General features: G+C 65.9%; 1 protein-coding gene across 2 annotated transcripts in view; it reads right to left on the bottom strand.

The window, feature by feature from the left end:
* Nucleotides 1-18,917, bottom strand: part of TAFA5 (TAFA chemokine like family member 5) — a 174,670-nt gene that overhangs the window by 51,010 nt on the left and 104,743 nt on the right. For both annotated transcript variants that reach the window (XM_039235238.1, XM_039235248.1), the window contains exon 2: nt 5,837-5,986. In XM_039235238.1, the coding sequence (XP_039091169.1) occupies nt 5,837-5,986 (150 nt within the window). The remainder of the gene's footprint in view (nt 1-5,836; nt 5,987-18,917) is intronic.

Here is an 18,917-nt window from a genome sequence, read left to right as displayed (position 1 = left end):
TCCAGAGCTCCGCGCCTGGCATGCCACACGCACGCCTTCCCGGCAAGGCTGCTGGCCACACTGATGGGTGCCACTTACGGCCCCTGTGCCCTCCTCCCTAGAGAAACCATGGCTCGGAGGGCACCTCGAACTTGCCCTGGTCCCGGCCGAGCAGCTGGAAAGGGGGACTCAGGAGGTGCATGGTGGCAAGTTTCCGGGACCTTGTAACACACTGGCCTCCCCCAGAGCTAGTCTGGGGCAAGAAGGCTGGACTGCAGTGACAGCAGAATGGCCGGGGGACTGAGTGTCACAACGGCCGGCCATCACAGGAACACCTGCTGCGCTCCGTCCGCTCCCCCGTCCGCGCCGCGGGCCCCTGGTGCGCTCCCCGCTCGGCAGAGCAGGGGCCCCAAGCCCAGGGGCTGGCCTGCCCTGCTGCAGCCTCAAGAAGCCTCCAGAAAGTGGGAATTCCTGAGCTAGAGCACACATGAGGCACACATCCACCGGGGGCCATGCCCTGCGTGTCTCAGAAGCACACGGAAGGTTCCTCAGGGCTGCCGGGCCAGACACCCTGCCTGGGATAGGGCGCTATGACGGTCCCCACCCCGCACGCAACAGAAGACGGTGGCTAAGACCTCGGGAGCACCCACCTGCCTCCCCTCCCGGCTCAGACCCCTGCAGGCCCCCAAGCCTCCGGCCCGACGGGCGGATGAGGCAGCAGCCCCACCTCCCGGGCCCAGACCTCCGGGCCGGCCCTCCCTGCTCTGCGTCCTCCTGGGGCCGCACCCCCCACCCTCATCCTGGGAACTGACAGCCAGTGCAGCCCCCTACCCCCCGAGCCACCCCACCCCTCCTCCAGCATCCAAACGGCCTCAGTGTTTCCCCTTTGCTTTTGCTTCTGAGCACGGGCCTCCCCCTCCTACACAGTCCGGGCCCCCGGAGTGCAGGCACCTGCTGATCAGGCCATGACCTTGGGCTCCACACTCCCTGTCCTCACTGCGTGAACCCAGTGCTGAATGGAGCGGGATCCCCTGAATCGAACACAAACGGATTTCTACCTGAGGGCTTCCTGAAGGCGCGTTTCTCCAGTCACGTATTTCTACTGTGCCTGACATCGCCAACACCAGCCCTTCTCCACCAAGAGTCGGAGACACTGGGCTGCACGAGCCTCTCCTGGCCGGCTCGGGACCCCCACCCCGCCGGGCTGCAGGACGGCCCACGTCCCGAAGGCGGACTGGCCGCCGCTGTCCCCTGCCACGTGCCAGGCCCTGCGGCCCCTCCAGCTCCTTCCTCCTCCACGCTGCGTTGCCAGGCACTTTACTGCCCGTGATTCACCCACGGAACGCACCCCACCCAACAGTTTTCGGTGTATTTACAGAGCTGCGCCTCCACCCAGTCCCCCAGTCCATTTTAGAACATTTTCTTTTTTTTTTAAATTTTTTTTTTTAATGTTTTATTTATTTCTAGGAGAGAGACAGCATGAGTAGGGGAGGGTCAGAGAGAGAGAGAGTCACAGACTCTGAAACAGGCTCCAGGCTCTGAGCTGGCAGTCTGCACAGAGCCCGACGCGGGGCTCGAACCCACGAACCGTGAGATCATGACCTAAGTGAAAGTCGGACGCTTAACCGACTAAGCCACCCAGGCGCCCCCATTTTAGAACATTTTCATCGCCTGGAAAGAACCCTGAACTCTTGCTGATCACGCCCCTTCTCTGCCCGCCATCCCCCCCACCCCCCCACCGCCGCAGCCATTCATCTGCCTTCTCGCTCTAGAGGTTTGCCCTCCTGGACACTCGTGCAAACAGTCACAAGTGTCTGTCCTTTCACATCCAGCACCTCGTATTCGTGGTTCATGCATGTAGTAGCATGTCACTCCTTTCCACGGCTCAGCGAGGTTCCCTTACGTGGACGTACGTGTCATTCATCCACTGGTGGATGTGTGGGTTGTTTCTGCTCTTTGTCTGCTGGTGTGAACACGGGTGTGCGTGTTTGCGTGTTCTCGCCTCCCTTGGGCGCACACCCAGGACTCTGCTAGGGACGGAGCTCCGGCTCTTCAGCGCTCTGTTGAGCCAGGCCAGTGCCCAAGGCAGCCGCACCTGCACGCCAGCGGCATGCGGGGCTCTGACCGTCTACACCCGCGCCCACACGCAGGACGGTCTGACTCTCTGGCGCTCCCCACGCCGCTGTCTGGTCCCATCTGCCTCTTCCTGGTGACGAATGACCGAGCATCTGTCTGTGTGTTCACTGGCTGTTTACACAAATATCTTCTTTGAAAACAGTTCAAACCCTTCGCCACTTTCTTAACCGGTCTGTTTGCCTTTTCACGGTGTGGTCGTAGGAGTTCTTACACGTTCTGCGGGCAAGTCCGGTATCGTTCTGTGTAAACATCTTCTCCCACATTGTGAGCTGTCTTTTCACGTCCCTGACCGTGGTCTTGGAAGCACCAAACGTGAAGTCACGTTTCTCTTCTCTCTCTTTTTGCTCGTGTTTGGTGCTGGATCTAAGTCTCCTTTGCCAGATCCAGATCGTGAAGGTTCACCTCCTTTTTCTTCTAAGCCGTCTATAGGTCAGCCTCTGAGTCACATGACATTAAGTTCTGTACGCGGTGGGGCCACTCCGCCACTGTGCACGTGGCTTCCAGGGGTCACGGGTTGAGAAGACAATGCTTTCCCCACTGAAAAGCCACAGCACGCGAGGCTTTTTTTCTGGACTTTCACCTCCTCCCAGACGGAGGATTCCATCCTCATCCAGAACCTCAGCGGCCGTCCACAAGCCAACGCACCCAGACGCCGGTCCCTGCTCTGTGCTTCCTCGGCAGAGGCCCTGAAGGCCATGTCCAGGAATGTGTGTGTGTGTGACCTACTGCCAGGCAGAATGCAGGGGGGTGGGGCACTGGGTCACTACGTTGGGTGAAGCAGGTAGCAGCTTAGAAGGGGCACGTCCACGCCGTATCTCAGTGCAGAGCCTGACGATGTCCAGTGTGTGGAGGAAGGGGGGGCCCAAGCCTCCGGCGCCCGATGGTGAGCCCACGAGGGACTGCAGAGAGAACTTTCCACTCTGTGCCTGGGGCTTCCGGCCTCCCAGGCTCCCATGGGAAGGAGAGCACGTTACAAGTGCAGGTATGTAACATGTGATGTGTGACGATGCCCTGTTCAGGAATGAAGGGCCGGGTCACATAGAAGGTAGCAGGCTCCCAGCAGGTGCCAGGGTGAACTGCATCCGCCAGGGGGTCCCGCCAGGGCCCTGGGAGAGCCTGGCCGACCGTGCACTGAAGGGGCCGGGACTTCCGGAAGCCTCTCCGGACATGGTGACAGCCCCGGTCGCCCTCCCCTCCCCCTCCCTGCGCGGGCCGCGGTCCTCACAACAGGCCTGCGTGGAGCTCCTGCTCGCGCCGGGCGGGGCCTTGGTCCTCACAGCAGCCCCGCGGAGGCACCCGGCCTGCACGTGTCCACTGAGGCGACAGGGGAGCTCAGGGCCATGGCCACGCTGTCCACCGCCAGGGGCGGCTCCTGAGGGGAGCTGTGTCTCCAGTTCATGTGTGTGAGGACGCACACCTCGCGGACGTGACTGGGGTTTCTGCAGAGACTCATTTCCTGATATTCTCGAAGCCGGAGGGACTCCGTGCAGATGCAGCGGGCCACGGCGATGCCAATGCAGGCTGCGGAGAGGCCCGCCTGCAGGCGCGGCCGGGCTGCCCCTCCTGCCGCAAGCCCCCTCCTGCCAGGAAGAAAGTCTTCCCGGGGGGCTCCTCTTCGCCCCTCAATACCCTGCTCACATGCTCCCTGGAGAGGCAGCTTTGCCAAGGTCCTGGGCAGGAAGGCACGGCTGTGCTCCGAGGTCCCACAGCCCCTGGATCCCGGCCACCCAGGTCTGTACGTTCTAGGCATTAGGTATTTTAAGAGTCAGTCACTTGAGAGCACACCCCAGATGTGAACGTATGAATGAGTGGATGAACAAATGGATGAACAATAAGCCGATCCACAAGTGAATGACCAGCGGACGGACGCGGGGTGCTCCAGTGCCTCGGGCTCCCTGCTGACCGGCCAGCAAGGACCATCCCCTCACCCTGCTCCCACTGAATCCCACCCAGCCCGATGCGGCTCCAGGTTTCTCAGCAGCAGCCACAACGCACACGTGAGGAAACTTCCTATGCACAAGGAGCAGGAAAATAGAAAAGCAAAAATTAAATTAGACGGCAGCGGGGAAATGCCCCCCGTGCAGAACAAGAGCGCCAAGTAATCTGTCCGCCCGTGGAGGCGGCCGGGTGTTAACTCGGGTCTCTGGGACCCGGCTCCGAGGGGCGGGAAGGCCAGTGGGAGGGGGAGAACGCGGTTTCAGATGCGCAGACCCAGATCCGATTAGGAGTCAGCTCCGACCCTAACTCTCCGCGCAGGCTCGCAGGGCTGACGGGAGGGGGTGCTGCAGGGAGTGTCCCGCCCGGGCCACACGCCCCGCGCCCCTCGCCAGGCCCTGGGGAGGATCAATCAGCGTCAGCAGGACAGTGCGCATCCCTAGGAGCCTGTTCTGGTTTTGGGAGCCGGGTGGGGGTGGGGGCGGAGGGGAGGAATGCGGTTCGCTGGGAGTCAGGGAGGCCGAGCCCCGGCCCGAGCGCCCCGAGCACCCGGGCTGGGCAGCGCCGAGTTCCGGAATCAACGGTGCCGCTTGCGGGCAGGTCCACCTCAATCATATGCCTTTTACGGCGCACTGACTGGTGGGTGTTTTTCATAAGGGCAGGCGACGGTTCTTAAAAACGACCCAGCTCCCGTGACGAGCCCTCTGAGCGCCACGTCCCCAAAGTGCCACCACTTGCCTCCAGCCCCGGACAGGCAGGGTCAGCCCCTCTGCCACCTTCTCCCAAGGAGCCCCTCAGGGCTGGTGGCACGTGGCCGTGGGGGCCAGAGACAGCCAAGCAGGGCCTGGGTGGGGTCAGCCGGGAGCACCCCCGGGTCTCCAGAGAACTCGTACCACAGACCCCCCTCAGCTAGGCTGGAGCAGCCAAAGGTGCGTAGGGCACGTGGACCGACATGGCTGGGCCGGGCCTGCAGCTCCCAAGTCCCCTTGCTGCCCCCCCACGTCCCCTCCATGTCCCCACAACGTCCCCGTGATGTCCCCAGACAGGCCTGGGACAGGCTCAGGAGCCACAGTAGGCGGCCTGGCCACAGGAGCTCAATCACACGCCTTTTACGGGTCTACTCTGGTGGCAGGGCTCTGGGCCCGAGGCTCACCCGCCCGCAGGATGCCAGGTGTCACTCTGGGGCCCGTCTACCAGGACGACGGGTGTTGCAAGGCTCCCTCTGTGTGTAAGAGTATTTGCGATTCTGTTTCAAAGGCCGTCCCCGAAGGTCCCGCCTCACACAAGGCGCCTGAGTGCTCCTCCCGTGAGGACGTTACCGCGGCGCGTCTCGCCATCCTGGCAGCCGGAAAGCCCGTGGGGAGGCCTCGCCACCCTGCTCTCGGGCCCCGAGGGGGCTGGGGCCCTGCTGAGGGTCACGGAGCTGCTGCCCGCCGCGCATGCAGCAGGAGGAGCCCAGGCCCCTGCTGGCGGCCTCGGCCAGGGACCACACGTGAGGGAGGTGACAGCATCCCGGGCCGCTGGGCCCCACTCCCCTCTGCACACGGCGCCACCGAAGGGCCGCGGCCACCGCCCAGGCCTGTGGCCCCCTGCCCCCCGCAGCACCCCGAACGCCAGGCACACAGATGCGCCACTACCATCCGGGGGCCGAGCGCCCGTTGGGACTGTCCTGCCTGAGGCCCGACCCGGCCAGCAGGAGGCCGCCATGGGCGCCGTGGGGGCTGGGCCGGCTCAGGTGGAGCACAGCGCCTGGGCCCTCGAAGGGGTCGCGCCTGAGCGCTCTTACCGTCCACGCAGGCGGGCCGGGCTCTCGTGGTGCCCGCGATCTGCCCCTTCCTGCAGGCGCAGCGAGCCGTCTGCCGCGCGATGGTCCTCCTGGGCTGGCTGCTGTCGCGGTCCAGGGTCACGATCTCACAGGTGCCGGCGGCCAGCTGACCTGCAAGAGAGGCACAGACGGGGCTGAGCGCCGTCGCTGGGGCCCGAGCGGCCCAGCCCTCCCGCCCGGGGGCCTTGGGGAGGCACGCCTTAAACTCCCGAAAGGATGCCGTCAGAAACGGGGCCGGGCGGGGGCAGCCCAGCCTCCAGCCCTGCACACGCCGCGCTCGGTCCTGCCCGGGCAGGCAGGAAATTAAATGTGGCCCCGTCTGTCACGCCCGGAAATGAAAGGGCCCAACCTCCCCGTCAGGACGGCAGCAGCCAGACCGCCCAGAGCACAGCGACCGATGCCCAGCCCCGGGGTCTCCGCGCACGAGCCAGCCCGACGGTGGGGCAGGTGCTGAAGACGCCCCCCCCGGCTGTGTTAACGGCTGCGCGCGCCCCCACGTCCTGAGGGAGCCCCCGCCTCCCGTCAGCGCAGGGCTGAGAGCAGACACGGTGCAATGACACACTGAGATGCACACACAGACGCAGAACACAGACAGACACGCCTGTGCACGCCTGGCAGGTGCGCGTGCAGTGCACACACATGGGTTCACACGAGCGGGACTCAGGTGTGAACACACCAAGGCCAGGAGACACACGGACTCACAAGCCACACGGGTGTGAATGGGGAGATGCCCACGCAGCGCACGTGTGACCCATGTCCATGCCCACGCAGGTACACAGATGATGCTCATACAGCGCACACGTGTCCCGTGCAGAGGCACACACACAAGTACCTGGATGTGCCCCTCACTCTTGCTTTCCCACGCGGACACCGCCTGACCCCTAGAGGCTGGCCACCCCGGGGCACAGGACTGGCCTTGGTCCATCTCCAGCCAGCACAGCGTATGGAGAAGGGACACGTTGCCTTCGAAGGTGACAAGTTTGGTCCCTGGAGTCACAGGGAGGGCGCCCCGTTGCCACCATCCCAGCAGAGGGGGACCTGCCTTCTGCAAGGTGTCACCCCTCCTGCAAGGTGTCACCCCTCCTGCAAACCCCAGCACAGCCGCCCCCCCCCCCCCCCCCCCCCGATAGTGGTCACTGTGACCGTGACGGCTCGGCCCGGAGGGGACCCGCCCAGACGGAGACAGGCCGCCTGGACCCATGTAGACTGGAGGCCGACCCCAGCTCGGCTGGTGAGGCACCAGCGTGTCCCTGGGCTGGTCCCCTGCCCCCCCCCCATCCCGGCCACCCAGCCACAGCCTCTACCTGCAATGTCCCCTCTGGAGAACCACTGGAGGCCTGTGCACTCATGGCCTCACTCTCCCATTCCCTCAGCAAATAGTAAGCACCTGCTGCATACCGTCGGAGACCTTGGGTCCTGGGACCATGCTGTGAGCAAAGCAGCACAGTACCCTGGGGGGCCGGGAGACCACCTCCTCAATGCCCCTCACGCGGGGCCCGAGGGAGACGGGACAGTGCAGGGGTGGGGGCTGCATGCTGACCTATGAGAAAGCGGCCACCAGAAGACGGGCCAGGGGGCAGGGGGCAGGTGGGGAGGGGCAGCTCCCACTCTGCAGAAAGCAGGCAGCTCCCGGGCGGTGCTTCTCAGCCCTGGTGTCCTGCACCATCCACACGACTGCTGTCACCTCGGGCCCCTCCTCCAGGCAGACCCCCAGGTCCTCCAGGCAGCTCCCATAGGTCCCCAGGCCAGCCCCGAGCCCGGTGCCGGGCAGGATGCACACCCCGGGGACACCGTGTCTGCGTGAGAGCCATCAGGCATCAGACGTGCCGGCCGCACACTCGGAGGGCTGTGAGCCTGTGGACGGCGCACACACGAGGTTCGCTGCGGGGGGCGCACAAGTGCCGGGCGAAGGACTGGGCGGCGCGGCCTCCTCCCTCTGCCGCTGGGACCCTCTCCACGAGGAGCAAAGCCCCACCCCAGGGCAGCGCCCCAGCGCCACGTCCCTGGAAGCCTTGGGCCGCACCCTGTGGCTTCTGTTCACTGATTACAGGGACATTCCGCACGGCGCGGGGTATGAGGCAGACGTGGCACCGAGCGAGTAGACAGCGCATTAGAGGAAGACCGTGCGGACGGAGACAATGCCCTCCCAGCGACAACAGTGCTCAACGCCTCAAAGACGCGCTTCCGGGAGCCACGCACCGGGGCCGCCCCGTCGGGCCCTGCAGACGGGCGGTGGGAGGCCTGTGTCCCCGCTGCTGTGCAAGGTCCGCAGATGGACACGGGCTGCGCCTCACAGCTGCCCGGCCGACTCCACACACGTCTGGCCACGTCAGTGGGCAGCAGAGGCCCGTCTCCCGGGACCGTGAGCCCCAGTTGCTAAGTAAGCCAGCAGCCAGCCACGTGACCCCCGCCTAAGGCGTCAGCTGGCCCGGGCTTCCGCGCTAGCCCTGGAGCCACGAGAGACGCCTGCCGGGCGTGTCGGGCGTCAGGCAGGGCCCCAGCGAGGGGGTGGGCGGGGCCTCTGTGCCCCAAAGCACCCAGCACCCATCAGCCTGGGACTCAGCACCCCCAGGTGCCACAGCTGTGGCCCGCGCCCTGCGCAGCGGTGGTGCTGGGGGATGACAAACTGCCAAGGTCCCCCCAGTGGCCATGGTCCTGCATCCACATCAACATGAGGCCCATGGCAGGTGCCTCGTTGGTCGGTTACCATCTGACGCACCCTGGGAAGGAACCAGGAGGAGACGGGAGGGAGGCCCAGACCCCAGCCTGCCCTCGCCCCTGCATGGAGGCCACACGTCTGACCTCCAGGTGTGGGCAGGGCACCCTGAGGGCTGCCGGGGCCGGTCTTTCCTGCCTCTCCCGGCTTCCGGGGACGGTGGGTCCCGGCTGCAGCTGCATCAGGCCGGCCTCCGCCTCCTTCCTCGGCCCCCACTTCCTTCCTTGGCCTCCGCCTCCTTCCTCACAAGGCAGCCTCGGTGCCTCTTCTCTTCCTCTGAGTCACCGGTCACCTGGACGACAGCCCACTCAGGTGACCTCATGGGAACGTGGGCACAGCCACTGACACCCTACTGCCCCATGAGGCCACACTCACAGGTGGGGGGTTAGGACTTGACTGTGGCTCTTGGGGACCCCATTCAACCAAAGGTCTGAGAACCGGATCCGGTGTCTATCTCGTCCACCTGGCGCCCGGGGCTCGCAGGCCTACACCCTCCCCGGGCGCTGTGGTCCTAACCCAACAGGGCTGTGCTTCCTGCCCGGAGCAGGTGGACGCATGTGGACCGAAGGAGGAAGGGAGCCCTGCCCCCCTGCCTGTGGGTTCAGACAGCCCGTGACATGCAGGACAGGGACGGAGGAGAAGGTGGGAGCCATCCCGTCCAGTTGCCCTGGCTGGTGTCTCTGAGCCCCGGGAAAGGGAGCCTTGGGACCACGCCAGGCGTGCAGGGATGCGGGGCCCCACAGGGCAAGGCTGTGGCCATGGGCCCATCCACGCTCCCCACCGGCATGCAGGTGATGAGGGCACTGGCGGACCTCGCTGCCCGCTCAGGCCGGCTCTGACCTCTGTGCCCGGCGGCGCAGCTGTGGATAAACACGTGCTGGTGGCCAAGCTGGGCCTGGCTGTCCCCCGGCCAGGGACCGATGTGCAGAGTCCGGTGGCTCTCATGAGTCTGGGACGGCAAAAGTCAGGGGGGAACCAAGAGGCCGGGGCAGATTTCCTCTTGCCACCAAAGCTCTCTCGTGTCCAGAGCCCCAGGAGCCCCGTGGGTCCTTCAGAGCTGGGCCCCGGAGGGCGTGCCAGCACTGAGGAGGCCAGGACTGTGGCCGCGTCTGGAAACGGGGTCCCAGCTCTGGCACCGGGGGCCACGGCTAAGGAACTCCGGGTTCCTCTGCTGCACTGGCTGGAGCCCAGCCAGCAGCACGCGTGGCCTGGAGAGGGCCCCACACGCCGTCCCCGTGCTGTCCCAGCACCTGGAGGGCCACCTGCCCGGGGCTGGGGCCCGAGACCCAGGCCAGGGGCAGAGCGGCCGGCACCATGGGGGCCTGATCCCGGCCACCGGACCCTGCGGGGTGGGGGGGGGGTGGGCAGACACTGCCCGCCTCGGTCCAGGAGGTGCACGTTGGCACGAGTGCCCGTGCGGCGCCTTCTCCGGGTGCTGATGGGTCTGCAGCTGCGACCACCACACACCACCCACCCAGGCCCCTGGTCAGGCATCCTCAGATCCACGTCCCCAAAACTGTGAATCTGTGCCGGGGGTGGGGGGAGGGGGCGGGGGCCCGCTTGGCCCGGGTGGCCGGTGGGGACCCAGTCCGCCCACCCCCACGCTTCAGCATGCACGGAGGTCCCCTCGCCGTTACAGCAGCGTTAGACGAAGCGGGACAAGGTGGGGAGGTGGGTCACACGCAGGCGACGCAGTCCCCGCACACGACCCGGGGCCCAGCCTGGCCCAGCACTGCCCCGCGGGGCCCCTGCCTCCGTCTCCTCCGAACACGTCCAGGCAGATGCAGGAGAGAAGGCGACGGGGACCCAGATCCGCTCGGGACTCCGCGAACAGACTATGCAGCAGTGATCATCCCCCTCCCGCCGCAGCCCAAGATGCACACCTCCCGCCAGCCGAGGGCCCTCAAGGTCACAACCAGCTTCACTCACAACGTGGGGAGGCGTCCCCGCTGGTGCCGAGGTGTCATTTCCACCAGTCGTGGACAGCGGTGCCGACTCCCACTTGGCCACGTGCATCCCAGGCCCACGCTGCTGCTGTCCCCAAATCGTGGACTCCCGCGGAAACACTGGGGGTGCGACCCGACCGGACGGAGACGTGCTGACAGAGCCCTGGGTGTCACTCCTCTGCACCCGCCTCTCCTGTTACAGCCACAGACGGCACTCCCGAAGCCCCCCCGAGAGCCGCCCGGAGGCTGCGCAGCAGCAAGTCCCCATCACGGGACACTTAGTGGGACTCACATATATGGAAACAAAGTATAAAATCCAACGGGGTTATTACAGCCTGAGCTACAGCAGACAGGGTTCCACTTTCCACGGTATGTCACCCGCGTGACCTCCACCGTGGAAAGCGCCTGCTCTGCCCCACGCAGCGTGAGGGCCATGTCAGCACCTCCTGGAGCAGGTCACCCGCTCGTGTGGCAGGAGGGGGGTGGGGGAGGGGCCGTGGGGCATCCCGTGGCTTCCACTACGTGCACCTGCCGTAACTGTCCTTCACGACCGGTCACCTCCTGCCGTGCCTGCCTCACGATCACGAGGTCACGGGGCTCCGTGCTACCCGCAGTTTGCGCCCCCACAAGCTCGCAGTTTGCCCGACACCCCCCCGTTTGGGTCCTGGGGCGGCTCCTGCAGGGGAGGGACTCCCGTACACTGAAATCGGGTGTCCAGTTCTCTATCGCAGGCGCAGGTGAATGCGCACCACGGACCACCCAGTGCAGCCCTCCGCTCACGGGCGCGGGCACCAGCCTGCGAGGCGGTGAGTGCAGTGGGGACCTGGTGGAGGAGGGGGCATCTCCATGGGTGACGGCCCGGCCGCTCCGCAACTCCGGCCCCTGGCACCAGGAGGCGCCGCTCAGAAGAGGAGAGTGTGCGGGCCGCCCCAGCGCAGAGGCGAGGAGATGCGGTGCAGAGCAGGGGACAGGCCGCCAGGCTCCTGAGACCCAGAGCCAGCGCGGCCACGGGCCCTCCGGAGAGAGCTGGGGGCCCCGGGAGCTCAGGTGCAGGCACGAAGCCGCAGCTCCCTCGGGCGTGTGCGCTCACGGCTGAGATGCACACGCACACAGATGCTCTCACACACACACATGCACACCAGGCTTTCCCAGGAAGCCCCCACCCATGGGGCTCAGCAGCTGAAAGCAAGTCCGCTCTGACCGCCCACAGAGCCGCACACCACCCTAGGCCTCAACGGGTCTCTCGAGCTCACAGCGACTCCCCTGATAACGGCCAAGCGGGGAGTCAGGGGCCCTCAACCCTGGCCGTCCCCTCCGTCCCCACAGCCAGTCCCGGGCTCGAGAGACCAGAAGACATGGGACAGAAAATCCGGAATGTGCGTGAACCCAGGAGACCCGGACCCCATGTGATTCACAGCGACCCCGGGGGGCCTGGCCCCACGCTGCCTGCTCCCTCCCGGTTCTGGGGCTGAGTGTCGGACAGTCCGCAGCAGTTCTGCCCTGGCTTAGCCTTGCAGGGAACCTGCCAGGAAGGTCAAGGGTAGGGGCGTGAACTTGGAATAACGGGGGGCAGGACGCCTCTGCAGGGATGGGTTGACCTGGTGCCCTCACAGCGGGCGCCTGCCTCCTTCCCTGTTCTGTAAGGAGCCCTTGGCTCACCCCTGCTCTGCAGTCCGGCCCCTGCATCCCCTGGCTGTCCCTGCGAACACAGCTGTGAAATACAATCATGGCTTTTCCAGCAAAGTCAGACATCTCACGGAACCTCCCAGAATCGGCCGACCTTGTCCCAGCCTGCTCCCGTCACCCAGTGCCCGCTCTCTGCACCCCTGAGCCGTCCTCCCCTCCCCCCCAAACCGCGGCCCCTGCCCCAGCCCAGAAGCCGGACGGGCTGGGACAACAGGGGCCGGCGGCAGCCCCCTCCCACTGCCAGGCACAGCCTTCCAGAAAGTTCTGGCAGCTGCCCCCTGCCCAGTGCCTGGCCCGTCCCTCCGCCACCTGTGAAGTTTGAAAGCACGGGAAGGTTCCGTCCGTGGGGAGCAGGCGGGCTGCGCCAGGAGGAGGCACGCGCCCCTCGCCGCGCCCCAGCTCAGAGAGGGGCGTCGGCTCAAGGACGCCGGCGCCTGCAGGCTCTTCCGGGCGCTGCGGCGGCCGGGCTCTCCACGAGCTGGGCTCCGTCGTCTGGGCAAGAGCAGGGGGCGGGGCCGCAGTGAGAAGGGAAGACAGCCACAGCTGTGGCCACACGACGAGCCCGCTTCTCAGGCCCCCAGTAGCGAGACCGCAGCCTCGAGATATGTTCCCTCCGGTGGCTGCGCAGCGAGCCCGGGGTCAGGGCCAGCGCCGCGCCGCCCGCCCGCGCCCCCGCTGCCCCCGCACAGGCCCGCGGGGCCTGCCTCCGCCGCCACGGCCGGGGGCAGCGGGGCCAGTCTGGGCTGCACAGGCCAGCGGCAGCCACGGCCTGGGTGTCGGGGACCGGCCCCTGCCACCTCCAGCGCAGTGAATGCTGCCGAGGACAGGGGCCCACGGCTCAGGGTCAGGCTCCAGCCGCGCCCGCCCCTGCCGGGGCCGGGGGGGCATCACCCGGAGGCCGTGTTCTCCCGGCAGCGAGAGCAGGAAGACGCTAACCACTGCGCCGGCCCCACGCCAGCCGTCCAGCCAGGGCAGAGCCCCCAGGGCCAGCGGCCGGCTCTGCGGACGCCAAGCCTGAGCAGCAGGGCTCCGGGGCAGGAACCGCCCACACCTCCAGATGCAACTACAGCAGCCCCACAACGCTATGCCTGGAAAGAGACGAGACAGAGGGTAGGGGCAGCCTCAGTCTCCCCATCTGTGAAATGGGCCAGTGGGACAAGGCAGCATTCATCCCTGTCTGGACTGAGCCACCGCCATGAAGGCCAGAGGCCACGGGGAGAAGGCCGTGGACAGCAGAGGGAAGGTCCTCGTCCACCACGAGCCAGCGGGTGGAGGGGGCCGTGCCCAGAGCCTCCCTCCTAAGGGCACAGCCACCAGCGGGCTCCAGGGAGAGAAGGCGGGACTCACAGCGCAGACGGACCTACAGACAAGTGTCACGCAGCAGGCAGAGAGCGGCAGAGAGACGTCCTCCTCCCAAGCCCTGGAACGTGTCAGGTAGCCCCGTTGCCCACGGAAGGGTGACTGTCTCCTACGTGGTACGGACGGAAGTTAGGGACCTCAGATGTGGATGATCCCGGCGGCCCGGTCATCCCAGGTCCCTGTGAGAGGGAGACACAGGGCGATCTGACCACAGAGAGAAGACCCGGTGACCCAGATACAGAGGCTCAGGGACAGATGCCCCTGAATGTGGACCCAGAGTCCACCAGCCGGACAGTCCACGAAAGGCGAGGGACACATTCCCCAACTGGAGCCTCCAGAAAGATCCGGCCCTGCCGCACCTTGGTTCCGGCCCAGGGAGACCCTTTCTGGGCCCGAGACGTGCGGAACTGTAGGAGAATAAGCTCGTTCTGTTTAAGCGCGAAGTGCAGGGTCGCCTACTGGGCAGCCACGGGGACACCCGGGGCGTGCCGTCACCCGGAGAGCCGGGCAGGACCGTGGGTGACGCCGGGCGCGCGGGGCCAGGCTGGCTCCCCCAGAGCCTCAAAGGTGCTGTGAAGGGCCCGGGGTGGGGGGCACCAGTGGGGGGGCCTGGGCCCGGCCGCACAGCGCAGGGCTGCAGAAGGGGCGCCACGGCCCCAGGGCCCCCCAGCCTGGTCACACATCACAGAGAGGGCCCCTGCCGGCCCTCCCTCCTCACGCCTCCCGATGAGACCGTCCCCCGAGATCAGGGCTGGCCCACAAGCTGGGGCGGCCACACCCGGGGCGGGAGCCGAGCTCACAGCAAACACCTGCGCTCCGGCCACCCGACCCGCAGCCGGGCGATGACCCCCGTGTGGACACGGCTGGACCAGGGCTGAGGACTCAGGTCCACGTTTCACCTTAAACATTAATTACTGGTGAGAACAGAGTTGGAACACGTGCCCGGCACCGAGCCCCACCCGCGGCAGGATGCTGGCCGGCCCCCCAGCCCCCAGGGCTCCTGCCAGGGAGACGTGTTTCCACATCTCCGACGGGACTCAGGCTCAGGCTCCCCGCACCACCCGGGGCTGGGAGTGGAGCCCCGAGCCTGCATCCACGGAGCGCCGACCACCACGCGGGGACCCTGCTGTCCTTGAACACGTCATTACAGAATAAACCCTGTGACATCTCCGACACACTTCAGAAAACCCTGAAGGTGTGAGGCTCTCCCCAGGTGCTCTCAGGTTGCGGGCAGAGAGGAGGCTCAGCTCAGGCAGGAGGGAGCAGGACCTAGGCCGTCCCCTCAGGAGCCCTGGCCCTTTGCTGTGCAGTGAGCTGGGCCCCAAGAGGACTCTCAGGACTGCCTAATGAGGCCACAGGGGTCCTGACCTAAAGCTCTTGCTGAGGACACGTCCCGGGTACAGGCAGCCACCAGGAGCCACACACGGGGGCCCTTCCGGGGGGAGCCCAGCTCGCCTGTTCCCCCTGGCCTGGCCGGCACAGAGGCCGGGACCCCAGAGACGGTCACGGGCTCCCCAGCTGGTCCCCAGACCTCGTCCACAGCAGCTGGGCTCAGCCTGCCCTTTGGGAGCAGCTGAGGCTCCGAGAGCCCCCGATCCAACTTCTAACCTGGACCAGCAGCTACTGGGTGAGTGGGGGGTGCGCACAGAAGGCGGACTGGGGACAGACCCTCCCCAGAAAGTTCCTGAAGGAGAAGACCTCACTCCCGCTTGCGTTCCAAAGCACAGGCTCCCCTGTCCTCTCCGACCCCACGTCTCCCACCCCGGGGACAAGCACCCGGCCGGGTCCCCACCCCCACTGGCCGCCCCATGTGCCCAATCACATCAGGAGCATGGCTTCAGGGCCCCGAGGCGGGTCCTCCTTGGGGCCGGCTGCCTGGTTTCAGGCAGAGACACAAAAGGGGCCGAGAGTCCGGACCCTGCGGAGTGCGGCACGCCCTGCTTCCTGCCCTGGCGCTGGATTCGCCCGGAAGGGATGCCAGGCTCTCAGGGTGTCCGGCCGGCCCGGCTCCCACCGCGCAGGCGTTTCACGGAAGGGCAGCAAAGGAGGCACGGACACGTTTACTGTTCTCCTTGAGGCTGCGAACGCCGCCCCGAGATGTCCGTTGTCAAGCACCTCGCCGCTGCCCAGCTGGCTCCCAGTCAATTATCCCCGTTAATGTGCCTATTAATGAGGCGCCGCCCGGCCTGCCAGGTCCACACGCGGCCCCAGGGCCCGTCCCGCGCCTGCTGCCACAACAGCGTAAACACTGGGTAATTACGCTGCAGTTTATGACTTCGCAAAGGTCAATAAAGGCACGCAGCGCCGCTCTCCAGAACGGAGCGCCGTGCGGCAGGCGGGGGACGGCAGTGGGGCCCGGGCCGGCCTTTGCCGGACACGCCCGGAGAACAAGCAGCCCCTGCTGGCAGGCCCGGGGCTGGCGGCCCCCTCCGCCTAGACCGTGCCCACGGCCCCGCTGCCCCGAGCCAAGAGGGGCTACAAGCCCAGCCCCGTCCTGTGAGCTGAGGCCCTTGGAGCATCTGGGCATCGCTGTGTTAGCGACAAGGTGGCCTCCGGCTCCTGCCCGCACCCCCACCCCCACCAGCTGCTTCCAGGCAGGGAGGCCTCAGCCCAGGCTGCGTCCGGTTTCTCCTGGCCGCCCCTCCACGGCAGATGGATGAGCTGGGGATCCCGGCGCCCGCATCCCAGAGCAGCCACCTGGACTGCAGGGGACTCCTGGCCAGGGGGCTCGGTGTCCACGTACGGTGTCCACATACGGAGCGCGGGGGTCATGGCCATCACCCGGTCCGTCTGGGACCCCACCCCCGGACACTCCCAGTCTGTTACTGGTCCTCACACTCTGTTACCCAGTGCCACTGTTAGCAGTGGCCTCCTTGATGACCTGACGGGCTGGCAGGGGAGGCCGCCTGAGCCACGGGGCCTCCCAGACAGCCGTCTGCCCTGTGCCGCAGGTGGCTGTGACCCAGGCCTTCTCCCGGAGGTACTGAGGACGTCCGCGGCCGGGCTGCCCTACGCACCTCAGGGTGCTCAGCACCACCCTGGGCTCCCCCAGGCTGTGAAGACCACACGTGTCTCTGGATGATGCCAGGTTCCCCAGAGGCCCAGAACCTGCCCTTGACTGAGCCTCGGCTGAGTCAGCAATCCTGTGGGCCCTGCTATTTAAATCCACGTTCCCGATTCAATGTGAAGCGGATTCGTTTGTCTCTCAGACCATCTCTGGACATGGATTCATTGCCACCAGCACGGAAGGGCCGGGGCCCCGGGGAGCTGCTCGGGAGCCCCAGCATTCAGCCAGGCCCGCGCAGCCGCCCCCACTCCCCGCATGGCGGCACCCACGCGACAGGAAGCGTTTGCCTACCGCGCAGGTGTCCCTGGCCGGGCCCGGGCGCGCCGGCTGCAGCGGGTGCCGTCTGCTTGGGAAGAGGCGCCCTGGGAGGAACCGGTCTTTCCGGGGCTTGGGCTCCAGGAGAACAGAGGTGGCTGCGGGGACGGCTGCTTGTCCCTCGGGACGTCACAGAGGGGAGAGCTCACGTCCCGGGGCCCAGCCTCCACACCAGGCAGCCCGGGGGTATTTGCTCCCACTTCCCCTGCCCGGCTCCCACAGAGGACCCGGGGGCAGTGCGTGGGGATGGGCACCTGGGACAGGCCTGTCCCCTCCGTCAGGAGGACTGTGTGGAGGCTTCCCTGGGCCGCAGCAGGACGGGGCAGGACGCACAGAGGGAAGGGAAGGGCCGCCTTCTGGAGGCCAAGGGGACGGAGACCAGGGACTGGAGGGATTGCAAACGGAGGGGCTCCGAGGACCCCCCCGCAGAGTGGCCTCCCCTCGTCCCTGGGCGGGCACATACGCGGAACGTGGTAACCTGCACTGACACACGTCGCCTCCTCCTGGCTGACCCTGACCGCGCAGACCCCTCCAGAACCTTCAGGCCAGACCGAGCAGGCAGCACCACGTCCTGCCCCCGTGTTGACCCCGACCTGTGGCTGATGCACCCTCCTCCCTGAGCCCCTGGCCCCTGTCCCTGCCGGGGCAGCGGGGGTACCACGGCGAGGACCGCTGGGCCAGCAGCCTTGCGCCCTGTGCCCCGGGGCTGCGGCCTCAGACACTGGCTACCTGCAGGCCCCCCCAGGCCAAGGGAGGCAGGGGGCGACTTGGGAAGGAGACTGTCCGCGAGTCAGCCGTCCTGACGCCTGAGGGGAGCACCACCAGGGGCAGCACGGAGGCCCAGCTCTGGGGCCGCGCAAGCTCGGGACGCCCGGGAAGGTTCAGGAAGACCGACCTCTCGCCAGCACACCTGGGGTGTCTGGTGGGCTTTCTTCAGACGGCGCGGGTGCTGTTTATGCTAAGCTGCTGATTGGAAACCACATTTCCCAGCCTCGGCCTGCACTTTCTGGGCCACAGGAAGCAACGGGATCTGAGGGCTCACTACCTGGGAGGGGGGCCAGCGTGGTCTACACTGAGGGCGCCCCACCACAAGCCTCAGGACGGTGATGGGATCCACATGGAGCGGGCCCATATCTGACAAAGCAGCAAAGGCCATTCCACGGAGGAGGAAAGATCACTGTCCAGCGGAAGATGCCGGAATAATTAGGAGTCTGAGATGCAAAAAATGAGCCTAGACTCAGACCTTACAGTGTCCACAAAAAATTAACTCACAGTGGGGATCTGAATTAAAAAACAAAAAACAACGATCTAAAACTTCTAGATGAAAATGTAGGAGAGAGTCTATGTGACCTTCAGTTTGGTAATGAGCTGTTAGATAAACCACCAAAAACATGATCCGTGAGAGAAAGAAAAAGATAAATTGGGCTTTACCAACATTAAGTACTTCTGTTCTCAGAAGATACCGTTAAGAGCATGAAAGAGCAGCAGAGACAGGGAGAAGATGCTTGCAGACCACACACATCCGACAAAGGCTTGTGTCCAGAATGTGCACAAACCCAGGAAACTCAACCAGAAGAGAATAAAGAACCCAATTAAGAAATGGGCACAAGATCTGAACAGACACCTCCCCCCGTCCAATGGCAAAATAAGCACATGAAAATATATTCAACATTATGTGTCACCAGAACGTTCCACACCGACACAAGGGGCTTGATCAGCACACGTGCATCAGAACAGCCAACACCCGAAGATTTGAAAATCTCCACCTGCCGGAGCGGATGCACGGAGAGCATGAACAAGTCTTGCCGCAGGAGGGCAGGCGACATGGTGCGGCTGCCGCGGAAGACGCCTGGGCCGTGTTTCTTGTGAAGAATCACCCTCCCACCACGTCACCGCGCCCTCGCGCCCTCGCGCCCCGGCGAGCCGCTCCTGGGCACTGGCCCTCGCTGATGC

The sequence above is a fragment of the Hyaena hyaena genome, unplaced genomic scaffold (assembly GCF_003009895.1).
Source record: "Hyaena hyaena isolate Hyena2069 unplaced genomic scaffold, ASM300989v1 scaffold_4, whole genome shotgun sequence".
In the NCBI taxonomy this organism is placed as follows: domain Eukaryota; kingdom Metazoa; phylum Chordata; class Mammalia; order Carnivora; family Hyaenidae; genus Hyaena; species Hyaena hyaena.
The sequence above is the reverse complement of the archived record's forward strand: the minus strand, read 5'-3'. Positions and strand labels throughout refer to the sequence as shown.